We start from the raw sequence: 12,060 nt of genomic DNA, 5'->3' as shown, positions 1-12,060 counted from the left end.
AGAAAGTGAAAATACTGTTAAATACATTGCTTTACTGATAACTTACAGCTGGTTCTGCAGCAGAAAGTCGGTGCTGTTAAATCAGTAGCAGTAACAGGGGAGCAACACCAAGCTCTGGCCTTTTTCCCTTCCCCTGGGCCTCCAGGGCAGGCAGCTGGACCTGCCCCTGCCATATCCCCCGTGTTGGGGGGGGGGGGTGGCTGGAGCCCTCATCTTCAGCCCCCCCTTCATGCTGCAGCCCTGTGCCCTCTGCTGTGTCATGCCCCCCCCCCCCCCCTCTGCCCCAGCTGGGGTTTGGCTGCTGAAAGAGAGGGGAGGAGGAGGGCTGCAGAGCAGCTCATGCCGCATCCAGGCTGCCCAGGGGCAGGGCCGTTTTGGGGCTCAGTCCCAGGGAGCAGAGCGCCAGCAGCAGCTGGGCCCTCAGTACAGCACCTCATACACCGTGGCCTTCTTGTCGCCAGAGCCCGTGACAATGAATTTGTCATTGACGGAGATGTCACAGCTCAGCACGGAGGAGGACTCTTTGGACTGGGAAGAGGAAGCAGTGATGAGGAACACAGGGTGGGGGAAGAAGGGGTGAAGACCCCCCCCCCCCAGCTCACCTGGAAGATGCTAGCACCATAGGGCGTGCGCCAGGCGTTGAGCAGGTTGTCCTTCCCCGTGCTCACAAACCACTTCCCTAGGACAGGACACAGAGCAAGGTCTTCTGGGGGAGTGGATCTGCAGGGACCCATCGGCTCTGGGCCTGCAATAACCAGCCCCCAGCCCACGCAGGCACCTACCGCAGGTGGCGAACTTGAGGGAGAGAACACAGCTCTCGTGGAGGTGCAGCTGGTACTTGTCGGGCTTGCTCACATGCAGGATCTCCACGTTGCTGCTCTCCATGCCCACAGCCAGCCACTCGCCCGTTGGGCAGTGCCCCAAGGAGAAGATCTGGGAGCAGAGGGGGGTCAGGGGGTGGCAGGGCCCGGCCCCCCGGGGCTCATCCAGCCCCTGTCCCTACCTGGGAGCTGAAGTCGTGCTGCTGCAGCTGCCGCCCTTCCCGCAGGTCCCAGCACCGTACCGTGTTGTCCAGCCCCCCCGTCCACAGCTTGGTGCCATAGTTAGAGATGTCGATGCAGCTGGCACCATCCGTGTGGCCCTGGAACTGCCTGGGGGTAGTGGGGGAAACGGTGCGAGTCTGCTGCTGTTAGGGCTGTCTGTCTGCTCCCCAGCCTCCCAGAAACCATCATCTCCCTCACTGACCTCTCCTTGTGCCCCAGACCCCCACGCACCTCACCATGGTCTGGTTCTGCAGGTCCCACACCACGATGTTGCCGTCGCTGCAGCAGGAGAAGCAGACTTTGGCATCGGGGCTGATGGCCAGGGCGTAGCAGGCAGGGGCGGAGGAGGTGAGCTCAGCCTTGATGCGGGGCGTGGGGGCCGCCAGGTCCCAGATGGACAGGGTGCTGGCCTCCCCCCCCACGATCAGGCTTCGGCCGTCGGGGAGCAGCTTGCAGGAGCGGATGTAGTTGTCACGGTTCTGGATGGCGAGCACAGGGACCAGCAAGCGAAGAAGGAGCCGATGGGTGCAGCATCACAGCCATGGTGGGACCGAATCCCCTCCATGCTAACAGGGGCGCATTCCCTCCCACCCCCCACAAAAAAAAAAAACACTTGCTGCCCCCCGTACCAAGCAGTCCAGCTGAGCCACGGCCGTCTTGGTGCCCGGCTGCCTCACGTCCCACACCTTCACGCAGCCCTTGCCCCCGGTGTAGACATGCTGCGTGGAGCTGCTGATGGTGACGGCGCAGACCACCTCGCCGTGGGCCAGGGTGTGGAGCTGCCGCGCGTGCCGGGGGATGCCGGAGCCCAGGAGGGCGTCAGGGGGGAATGGCACTGGCTGCATCTGCCCGTCGGTGCCGACGTAGAAGGAGTAGGCGCTGCAAGGGGACAGATGGGAGAAGTGAGCAATCCCTGACGGCAGCCGGGGTGCAGGAGCTGCACTCTCCCCTCAGTCACGCTCCCACTGTGCAGAGGGCACCTGCAGCGGTCTGGCTAACAGGGGCTGCAACCAGCTGTAATCGGCCAGCTCCTTGTTTGTCAGTAAACAGCTGGAATGAAACAAACGCATTGGCCACAGCTGTGCAGTGAGACCCCTGCCTGCCCCTCGCTGCCGCAGCCACACTTACGGCTTCCCTGCAGGGACAGTGGAGAGCGACGCTGGGAGCGTGGAAGCCCTCAGGTGAGGGTGCGACTCGAAAGCCACCTGCACAAAGCAAGGGGGCACAGGCTGAGCAGCGGGCTCCTGAGAACACAGCCACAAACATACGGGGCCAGTGGGGGCTTCTCGGAGGGCGCTGCAGCCTCCAGTGCCCAAACCAAGCCCCCCCAAGCAGGGATCCCATCTCCGTGGACAGCCCCTGATGAGCTCCCTGCAGCTGTGTGGGGACAGGCACCATGGCCAGCAGCACCAGCAGCAGCAAGGGCCTGGCCCTTGGCAACTTACCATCGGCGAGCGTCCGTACATGACGGCGCCGCTGACCTGCGGCGGGAGGTGGATGCCCACGTACATGCCGGGGGCCGCAAGCTCACCGTTGAGGGCAGCATGGGGCAGCAGCCCAAAGGAGGCGGTGAAGGGGCTGGAGAGGCTCAGGGGGCTGCGGAGAGCTGCAGGAGAAGAGACGCAGCCGTTTGTCCCAGCCCGCAAAGGGAGAGCAGCGCCCAAAGGAAAGGGTGCCCGGCCCTGAGCCCAGGGAGTGCCCCTGGAGGAGGAGGAGGAGGAGGAGGAGGAGGAAGGCAGGCTCGGGCCTGGGCAGCAAAGACCAAGGAGGAGGACGGCCCCTGAGCTCCACCAGCCGTGGGCCTGGCACACGGGTCTGGAGAGCAGCGGGACGCATCCTGCCGGGGCCACAGCACAGCCCAGCTGCCCTGCTTCGGCCTCGCCCCACCGCCAGCCCCGCCAGGCCCCCGTGTCTCTGCCGCTGGGGCTTTGGGGGTTATTGAAATCGATTCTGAGTCAATTTTTGCTAAACCTCTGTAATTTTCCAGCCCAGTCAAGGGATTAACATCTCCACTCTGGCTTTAGTCCTCCCCTGTGCTATCTGTCCTCCTCCTCACACCTCCTGTGCCCTTTGGCTGGACAGGGGCCCAGCTCTCCCCAAGGCCTCAGCACTCCTCCTCCCGAAACGTCCTGAAGGAAAGTGAGGCAGGAGGAGGGAGCGTGACCGGTCCAGGATCAGCCACCACCACTGCTGAACCCCTGTCCTTGTGCTTTCAGGAGGTGGCAGCCGCTCACGGCATCTTTGGCCCTACCCGAGCCTTGCCAGCATGAGGCCCCGGCCACGTCCTTGCTTCCTGCATCCCCACTGCAGCCTGGACCTGGACAAGCACGCATGTAGCTTCCCGCAGCACCACCAAATTGATGACCTGTCAGACGACCCCCAGCTTCCCATAGCAAAGAGCTCCCCACATTGGCACAAAACCTTCTGTGTGGTCCGAGCCTGCCCCGAAAGCTTCAGAAGGCACTGAGGTGGTAATACATCAGTGCGCACGTTTGCTGTGTTCCACGCATTTGATAACACGGAGCCAAACCGCTCGCCCCAGCCCTCCCGGGCACTCACCTGTGGTGTCCGTGGCCAGTGCCTTGGCTGGAGGCTGCCGGAGGAGCGCGGCCGAGCTAGGCCCCGGGCCAGGCGTGAGGGTGTCGCGGGGTGGAGGGGACACGGAGGACGTGGAGGCTGGGGGGTCCAGCTGCAAGGCAAAGGAGGAGCAGCCTCAGCTGCCGGCAGCACGGGCCCAAGCAAGCCTCTGTGGGAAGGGGCCCTTTGGGCACGGCTCTGCTGCTCCCCACGGGACAGTGCCCTTGCCTGGGGAGGCCCAGCCCAGTGGCAGGGCCAGGGACTGCTTGGGAGTGACCAGCCTCTCCCATCCCCACAGCCTGTTCAGTCCTCTCTTTTTTCTTGCCTCTCCTATTTCTTCTTCTTTTTCTGCCTGGGGATTTTGTCGACACCAGCAAAAGAAAAAAAAAATTAATAACAGAGCAAAGCTGCGTGCTGTGCTGGCAGATTGCTCAGGGCGCTTTGTCTGCTGTAATCCAATTGTCCTGGGGAGCAGCCGCTCGCTGCTCCCCGCGCCCACAGCCGGCTCCTGACCCCAGGGCTGGCAAGGACGAATCGCTTCAGGCTCCCTGCGGCGGCCAGGAGGGCCGGGGGTGACAGAGCTGGCCCTCCCCCTCGCTGATGTTTCAATCTGAGAATTGGGCCGGTGCTTGGTGAGGAGGAAGGGGAGAGGAAAAAAAATAATAATAAAAAAATCAATTGCTCAGAGCAGCTCTGAGGAATCCTGCAGGCAGCCAGATGGAAAATACCTGCAGAGCTGGGCCCTCGCCTAGCAGACGATTAACCTCTCCCGCCGGCACCGACCTCTGCCCTCAAGTGCTGGACGCTCAGTATTGAGCACGCCAGAGCAACCCCTTCCCTATCATGAGCCCCGGTGCCCCACGGCCCACAGCGCCCTGGCGCTGCCCCTTACCAGCCCCCGGTCCCAAAGCTGCAGGGGGGTCACGCTCCGGCTGGAGGCACCGGAGGCACCGCCGGAGGCAGGGCTCTTGGCCATGTCCTGGGCTGGCGGGAGCTGGCTGCTGGGTGCACGACTGGGGCTGCTGGGCTCGGAGCAGGGGTCCTGGGGAGAGAAGGGGTCTTCGGGGAGCGGGAACTGCAGCCCCTCTGTGCGGGAGGGCAGACGGGAGCAGCTTCAGAGGCAAGGCCGCCCCGCCCGTCAGCTCTTGCACTCCTATAACCATTCAATTAGGGCTGTGATTTTTATCACCGCAATTACACCACTGAGCAGTTTTTAATGTGCCATTTTCTGCAGAAATCCCAGCTGATGTTCCTTCCAGAGCTTGTATTTTCTTGGGAAGTGACAGGAGGAAAAAAACCATGTGCTGTCCCTCCCCAGTCCTCCCTGGAAGGAAAAGGGATGTCCCCAAAAACATCACCTCTGCCAAGAATATCAGGGCTGGGCTGAAGCACTGGTGTACCTGCCTGGGTGGCTGGGGAAGGCTGCACCAGAAGGGCCTGGCAGCCGGACTGCACCACCTCCTCCCAAGACCCCTCAGCGTGCCCCTGCTCTCACCACCACCACGTGCGTGAGCAGCGAGCCCAGGTCCCTGGGGCGCCCGCCCCGGCTTACCGCAGGATGCTGCAGGAGAGGCGCTGAGAGGCTGCGAAGCAGAGCCAAGTCTGCAGCTGGCAAAGCCAAGCTCTGGCTGGCACAGCCGTCAGCCCCCAGCACCGCGCTCAGAACCAGCCTCGGCTGGCAGGAACGCATCACACCAGGGCTGGCACACGCCCTGGCCGGCTGCTCCAGCACAGGAGCCCAATGAGCCCCAACCTCAGCAAGCAGAGTCCCGAACCCAATGCTCAGAGCTTGAGCCTGGTATCCTGCAAGGCTCCGGTACCTGCAGCAGTCTGGGCTTACCTCGTCCACCACCAGGTTGTAGTCGCTCTTGTCCCCATCGCTATCCTGCACAGGGGAGAAGCCCAGGAAGGCTCGGTCAGGGGTGCAAGGCTGGATGAGCTCTGGCTCTGCCTGGCAGCACTGCAGGTAGCAGGCAGGTTCTGCCACCCCCCCCGTCACTTCCGCAAGACAGCCCGCCCTGCAGGTGGCTGCCCATGCCATCTCCCTGGGGCTTTTGGCTGTTTTCGTGTCTCCTTGCAGGATTTCTGCACCCTGGGGCTGGCAGCGATGCCCCTGCACCCCCACGCACGCTCTGCAGCACTCACGTAATGCCCAGCCGGGTCCCTCTCCTCCCGTTTCCGCTTCAGCCCTGCGCCCCCCGTCTGCTCCTCGGCGGGGGGGCTCTCCAGAGGGGACGCTGAAATGCTCTGAGCGGCAGAGGGGAGGTGTGATGGGTGGCACAGGGGGAACGAGACAAGCCTCAAAGCCCGGCACCGTGTGCTGCCCTGCCGCACCCTCTTGTGCTGACCTGGGGAGGCCCGGGGCGGGGGGGGGGGGGGGGGCAGCAGCTCCGGGGGGCTAAGGACAGGCTCTGTGCCCCTCCAGGCGCTGCCATGACTTACTCGGCTGGGGCTGCGCTCTGCAGCCCGCGCAGCAGCAGGACCATTGGCCGGACAGGTCAGCACCAGCAAGGCAGAGCAGGAGAGGGAAAGACGCTGTTAGTGGTGGGGCCGTGCACCCCCAACCTCCACAGCCCCCACCACCCACAGACCTCACCCCGCGCCTGTTCGCCCACCACAAAGCCCCCGGCGCTGGCTCCTCAGTGAGCACTTCAGGAACAAGCCATCAGCAATGCTGCGCGTTGCTGGTAACTTGGCCTGGGCCTGCCAGTAGCATTCACAGAACTGATTTAACAATGATTAAATATTGATGATGTTTGTAAAGCACTTTGTGATCCTGATAGGAGGAGGCACCAGAAGGACGAGGAATTAGCACTGTTTACCAAGCACAAAGTTCTCAGCATGGCCGTGCGTTCTGAATCCCCTCCCGCAGCCCCCTGCCTCCCACAGTCTCTACCACAGGTGTAGTACGTATTTTCCTGTAAAGCCTCCGCTTTGGGCTATGGATACTTACCTGGTGTAAGCAGGAAGGATTTCTCTGTGGCAGGGGTCTCACACCTGCCCAGCTGCCCCTCGGAGGGAGCACCCTCATACTAAGAACACCCAGGGGTGCAGGAGGACCCAGGTCCCCAAGGGGACGGGCGCAGAGCCCCGCTGCACACACGGCCGCCCCCCGTGTGCTCCCGGGAGCCATCACAGCAAGTCAGCTGTTCCCTTGGCCAAAAATAGAGCCAGCCTCCCAGGGCTGCAGATACTTAATTAGCTGGATCTGTCACTCAGTGCCTGCCGCTCCTCCTGGCCCCAGGGAACGGCTGCCAGCATCAGGGAGCCCTGGGGAAGAGGCAGAGCAGGCAGCAGAATTCCTCCCGGCCCACGCGGGCACCTCTGTGCTGTCCGCCCAGCACGGATTCAGCCAAGCTTGGAAGGGCTAATCCAGCTGTGCTCAGCCCCTCACCTCTGCTCTCCCCATCCTGGGCCACTCTGTCCTCCTTGGCAGCCAGCTGCGACTGTGCCATCAGTGCCCCCGAGAGGGCCAGGAGCCCCGACGCGCTGCTGGCCCCTGCCAGGCTGGGCAGCTGCACGCTGGAGGGGTGCGGGGTCAGTGCGACGGGGTGGACGTGGTGGGAGAGGTGCTGCAGCTGCTGCTGCTGGAAAAGAAAGAGCAAACGGTCCTCGATCCCGGGAGGAGGCAGCCGCGTGCCAGACACACCTGGTGCCCCCATGCTTTCTGCGTGAGTGGTGATGCGAAGCACGATGAGATGAGCGCAACACGGGGACCAGGTGGGGAGCGGAGTCATCCAGGCTGCACGGCGGGGTCACAGCGCCTGCCCCTTCCCACCCAGGGCACCGCAGGTGTCCCCCCCGTGGACACAATCCCTGAGACACAGCAGAGGACCCAAGCTGGGCTCCCCCCTGCGTTGGTCCAGGTGGCCAGGGACGATCCCATAGGCTCTCCGCCCTCTTCTCTACCCAGCAGCAAACCCCAGCCACCACTGCAGACCAGCCCTGGGCTCATCAGAGCACTAAAGACCTTCTCCCATCATCACAGCACATTGCCTGGAGCAGGACAGAACCTTCCCTCGCCAGCCGGGCAGCACGACTCACCCCGACGATGCTGTTGAGCTCTGCCATCGTCACCTGCTTGGCCCTCTCCACTGCCTGCAGGACCTGCTGCTGGTGCTGGGATGAAGAGCGCGGGGAGGGAGGGCGCTCAGCGCTGCTGGCTGGGGCACCGCACGGCCCCGCGTCCTGCCCAGCCACCCCAGGGCTCTGCAGACCCCCTTTCCCCCTCCAGCCCAGGTACTGCGGTTTCCCCTCCCTGCCCACCCGTGCTCGGCCTGGCCCAGGTTCACCCTTTGGGTGCACGCCCCCCGCTCACCTCCTGCGTCAGGAGCGGTACGATCTGCGCGCAGATGGCATTCAGCCTCTTGACAATCTCTGCCTGAAAGAGGAGGCAGGTATCAGCGCAGCCACGGGGCTGTCAGCCCCCCAGCGGGGCAGCCGAGCACCCCAGGGACACACGCTGCCTCCCCGCAGCTGAACCCTCCCCACCCTGCGCAAATCCTCCTGCCCGCGCGGCCCTGCCGGGATTTCCCAAGCTGCTGCCAAGGGAGGGCCGCCGCCAGGGCTGCGGGACCCCCCCAGGCTGCCAGGTCCCCCCGGACACACGGGAGGGAACTCGACTCCCAAACGCCCGTGGAGCCGGGCCAAGCCGAGGTCTGCGCTCGGCCCCTTGCGTCCAGCTGGCTGCGCTGAGCCCGAGCCTGGCGCGGCTTCGCGGGCTGCCGCAGGCTGGCAAGGAGAGCCGCGCCGAGCCGCCAGCGCTGGCGCTGGGCCATCAGCATCCTGCTTCCTCTCCCCGAGCACTGGGCTCGACGCCAGAGGGGAGCGGGGGGCGCAGAATTCACACAACGACGCCGGGGCCCCCCCTCCAGCCCCCCCCCCCCCAGGTGACCCCACAGGCATCACCGGCACACCCGCCCGCGCCTCGGCCGTCCCCGTCCCAGCGGGCAGCAGCAGAGCAGTGCGGAGGACCTGGCGCACCCTCCGCAGCCAGGGCAGCCCCCAGCCCCCCCACGGCAAAGAGCCTTTCCTGGGGAAGGGGCCGAAGCCTCCAGCCTGGCCTCCCAGCCATGTTTCCCAGGGAAAACCTGACCCCCCCGCCCAGCCCACGAACCCAGCCTGGCTCTCGCCAGCAGAGGGATTGGCTGCTCTGAAGTGTTTTCTCATCTCAGGTTTCCTACAATCCCTGACAGCCTTGCAGAGAGGTCAAACCAGGCACAAAGCCGCAGAGAACAAAGGGAACATTTACGGGCTGCTCCCCGAGGCTTCCTGCGTCCCAGGGAGGGCACAGGCTGCCCCCCAGCACCCAGATCACCCCCAGGTCCCCACAGATGCTGCTCCGGCCTCCGCCCTTTATCCCCCTGCAGCAGGGGTCCCAGGAGACAGGGAGCCCCGATTCCAGACAGCCCCTGCCAAGGCAGGACCTGGAGTCAACTCAGGGCGGGGGCTCCCCCTCCCCAGCTGCCTGGCCCCTCGTCACCCAATGGCCCCATCACCGGCCCCACGCGACCGGGCCACCTCTGGCTCCCAGCCCCACCAGAGCTCGGAGCGCACGGGGCCAGCAGGAACGTGCTCGAGGGCTCTGCAAGCCTTCCTGCTAACAAAAGGAGCAAACTCAGAGGGGCTGAGCCAGCTGGAGGAATATGGCAGTTGACTTGCCACTTTGTCAGGCATTGGTCCAAACTAATTTCCCTGGCAGAGAGCCCGTGATGACTGGATTGATAAATCTGAAGAGGGAAAGCAAATTAACGCTGGAACAAAAGGGGAACCAGGGAAGGGTGAAAATACTCCTCTGGCTTCAAGAAAGGAAAAGGGGATTTAAAAAAAAAAAAAGAAAAGAGAAAAGAGAAAAGACAGACAATCCATTTGCCTCTGAGCTCCAGTTCTTGCTGCTTCCTCCACGCTCCCTCCTGAGCCTGGGGCCCCAGGAAGCTGCAGTGGGGAGACGCCTGCACGGGGATTTGGGATCCACAGCCACGCTTTCAGAAGTGCTTTGGGATGGTGGGGAGCAAGCCCCGTCCCAAGGCACCTGCAGAACTCAGCGCTGCACGACCTGACAGCGCTGAACCCCTCTGCAGGCCAGACCCTTGCTCAGAGCCGTGCCATGCCCCGTGCCGCTGCGGGGACAGGGCAGTCACCATGCTCCTGGCAGCCTCTCCCCCTGCTCCTGCTCTCCTCCCCGCTTACCTGCTTGTGCATCTCGATGTTCAGCCCGTAGGACATCTCGTAGTACTGAAAGCAAAATCACAGCAGAGCCAGCTCAGGAGCTGCCTGGGGCTGCCGGCCCACCGCCCGGCCCCGCTTCCCCAGCCCAGCTCCCCGCTGCCACCGGTGGTCCCAGCTCCCCGCGGCCCCGCAGCCAGCCATCGCCGCCCACCCTTGCTGCGCCGTGAGCCCGGTGCAGCCACCCCAATGCAGCTCCCCCCGTGCGGGCACCCCGGCCCCAGTGACGGGGCTGTCATCGCCCAGGCAGGGGGCTAGGGTCTAGGTCCCCATGCCTTTGGGATGGGATGAGGCGGGTTTCACCAGAGGGGCCAGTTGTGCCAGGTGCTGAAGGAGAGGGAATGCTGCTCTGTCCTGCAGCTCCCATCCTCTTCCCTTCCTTCCCACAGCCACCTCCAGCCCACGGTGCCCACGGCCGGTGCCAGCGTCCACCAGCTCCAGGGTCGTGCCACGCAGCTCAGAGCCCCAGAGCCCCAGCCCAGGGTATTGCTCCCAGCACCCCTCCTTGGGAGAGGCAGAACAGAGGTCTCGCAAAAGCCCAAAAAGGAAAAAAATAAATAAAGAAAAGAAATGAACCCCCTGGCACGGCTCCTGGGCTCAGGCAGCACGCAGCGGCAGCAGCTATGGCAGAGCAGCCACCTGCCGCCAGGAATTGCGACCGACTCCTGCCCGGCCCCTGCGCCCCGGGGCCACCACCCAGGAGAGCCCCAGCGAGGCGCCCCCGGCAGGGGGGGCTCGGGGAAGCCCCTGCCCCCCCGGGGCAGCCTCCGAGCGGCATCGGGGGTGCTTTGGGGGGCAGGGGGCGAGCGGGGAGCTCACCATGACATAGTGCCGCTGCATCTCCGTCTTCTCGCTCACCAGCTTCTCGCATTCCAGCTTCAGGCTGCAGAGAGGGGCCGCGGCCTCGCTCACGAGCCCCCAGCCCCCGCCCCCCGCTCCCCCGCCCGGGCTCGGGGAGCTCCGCGCCGCTCCCGCCTCCCCCCGGCCCCGCCGCACGCCCCCCCCGGTGGCGCTGCCCCGGGGACCCCGACCCGCGGCGGGGCTGCCCGAGGGGCCCCCGCTCCGCCCCCCCCGCGCCCCGCTCCCCCCGCGCCGCCGCCGCCGTCCCCTGCGCGCCCCCGAACCGAGCTCGAGCAGCGGAAACCGAGGGGGGCCCCCCCTGGGGACCCCTCCAGCCCGGGACCCCCCCGCCGCCCCCCGACCTGTGGCACTGCGCCTGCAGGAGCCGGAACTCCTCCTTGAGCCGCTCGCAGGTCTCCGGGACCGAGAACTTGAGGGGCCGGGGGGGGGGCTGCGGACACACGGCCCCGGCCGCTGCGTGAGGCCGCCCCCGGCCCCGCCGCGCCGCCCCCGCCCCGCCCGGCCCCGCTACTCACGGGCTGCCGGCCCTGCGGGAACATCCTGGGGGCGCGGCCCCCGCCCCGCCGCCGCCGCCGCCCGCTGCCACCGGGGGCAGCCCCGGCTCCGCCGCCGGCGCCGCGGGTGGGCGGGGACCGGCGGGGCCGGGGCCGGGCGGGGCGCGGCCGGCGGGCGGGGGCCGGGGGGGGCTGCCCGGGGCTGGCGGCCGGCCGCGGGGCTCCGCGCGGGGCGGGGTAGGGCGGGGGGGGCCGGGGTCCGCGCTCGGCGGAGCCGCCGCCGCCGCCCGGCCGAGGCGCCCTTAAGGTGGCGCGGCCCCGCGGGGGGCGCCGCTGGGGCCCCGGGAGGGGGCGGCCCCGCGCCACCTTAAGCAGCCTCGCAGCCCGCCGCGGCGGGGACAGCGCCCGCCATTGGCTGCCGCCGCGGGAGCGCCGGCCAATCGCCCTGTCCCGCTCCCACATGGGTTCGTGACGCGCGTCCCGGGGAGGCCAATCGAAAGCGAGCGAGCCGCCGGAGCCCCAGCCGGTGCGCCGCGGGGCACGCTGGGAGTTGTAGTCTTTCTCCCCTCGCTCGCGGGGCGCCGCCGCCCCACGGGGCCCGCCCGTCCTCCCGCCGCCCGCCAGGGGCCCGCGGTGGCGGCGCCGCTCACGGCCGAGGGGCCGCGGCCCAGCGCCGCCGAGCACGGGGCCTCCGGCGCGGGCGGGCCGGGCATCCGGGCCTCGCGGCCCACAAGGCCTTGCGGCGGCCGGCGGCTGCCACTCAAAGTAACGTGGGGCCGGCGGCGGGAGCCCGGTGGGGGCTCGGCACCGGGCGCCCCGCGGCCCGGCCCGCCGGTAACGGCGGTGTGCGCGTGCCCGCG

At 66.5% G+C, this 12,060-nt stretch overlaps 1 protein-coding gene across 5 annotated transcripts; it reads right to left on the bottom strand.

Annotated features, from left to right (window-relative positions):
- Positions 1-311: 311 nt before the first annotated feature.
- TLE2 (TLE family member 2, transcriptional corepressor) lies at positions 312-11,277 on the bottom strand. 5 transcript variants are annotated; one of them, XM_040537781.1, is made up of 21 exons: positions 11,222-11,268; positions 11,048-11,136; positions 10,665-10,728; positions 9,810-9,854; positions 7,939-8,001; positions 7,665-7,739; positions 7,015-7,204; positions 6,063-6,079; positions 5,766-5,867; positions 5,461-5,505; positions 4,513-4,662; positions 3,603-3,732; positions 2,489-2,649; positions 2,172-2,248; positions 2,010-2,093; positions 1,673-1,922; positions 1,275-1,522; positions 1,004-1,151; positions 783-933; positions 603-679; positions 312-528 (listed from the first exon to the last, which is right to left on the bottom strand). In XM_040537781.1, exons 1-21 carry the CDS (start codon positions 11,243-11,245, stop codon positions 421-423), a joined length of 2,298 nt encoding a protein of 765 aa, XP_040393715.1. In that variant the 5' UTR covers positions 11,246-11,268; the 3' UTR covers positions 312-420. The 5 variants fall into 5 exon arrangements, with proteins under 5 accessions (XP_040393715.1, XP_040393714.1, XP_040393717.1 ...); XM_040537780.1 differs by having other exon boundaries at positions 7,015-7,207; positions 11,222-11,265; XM_040537783.1 differs by lacking the exon at positions 11,048-11,136 and having other exon boundaries at positions 7,015-7,207; positions 11,222-11,277.
- Between the last annotated feature and the right edge of the window lie 783 nt (positions 11,278-12,060).

The sequence above is a fragment of the Cygnus olor genome, chromosome 26 (genome assembly GCF_009769625.2).
Source record: "Cygnus olor isolate bCygOlo1 chromosome 26, bCygOlo1.pri.v2, whole genome shotgun sequence".
NCBI lineage: Eukaryota > Metazoa > Chordata > Aves > Anseriformes > Anatidae > Cygnus > Cygnus olor.
This window is presented reverse-complemented; position numbering and strand designations above follow the sequence as displayed.

Bases quoted from the DNA above. Each gene is read 5' to 3' on its own strand.
- TLE2 (XM_040537780.1), bottom strand. From the start codon at position 11,245: ATGTTCCCGCAGGGCCGGCAGCCC. The intron at 7,208-7,664 runs GTGAGTCGTGCT...TTTCTTTTCCAG, and splicing joins AGCTCAACAGCATCGTCGGG to CAGCAGCAGCTGCAGCACCT. The intron at 4,663-5,460 runs GTAAGCCCAGAC...TTCTCTCCCCAG, and splicing joins ACAACCTGGTGGTGGACGAG to GACCCCTGCTCCGAGCCCAG.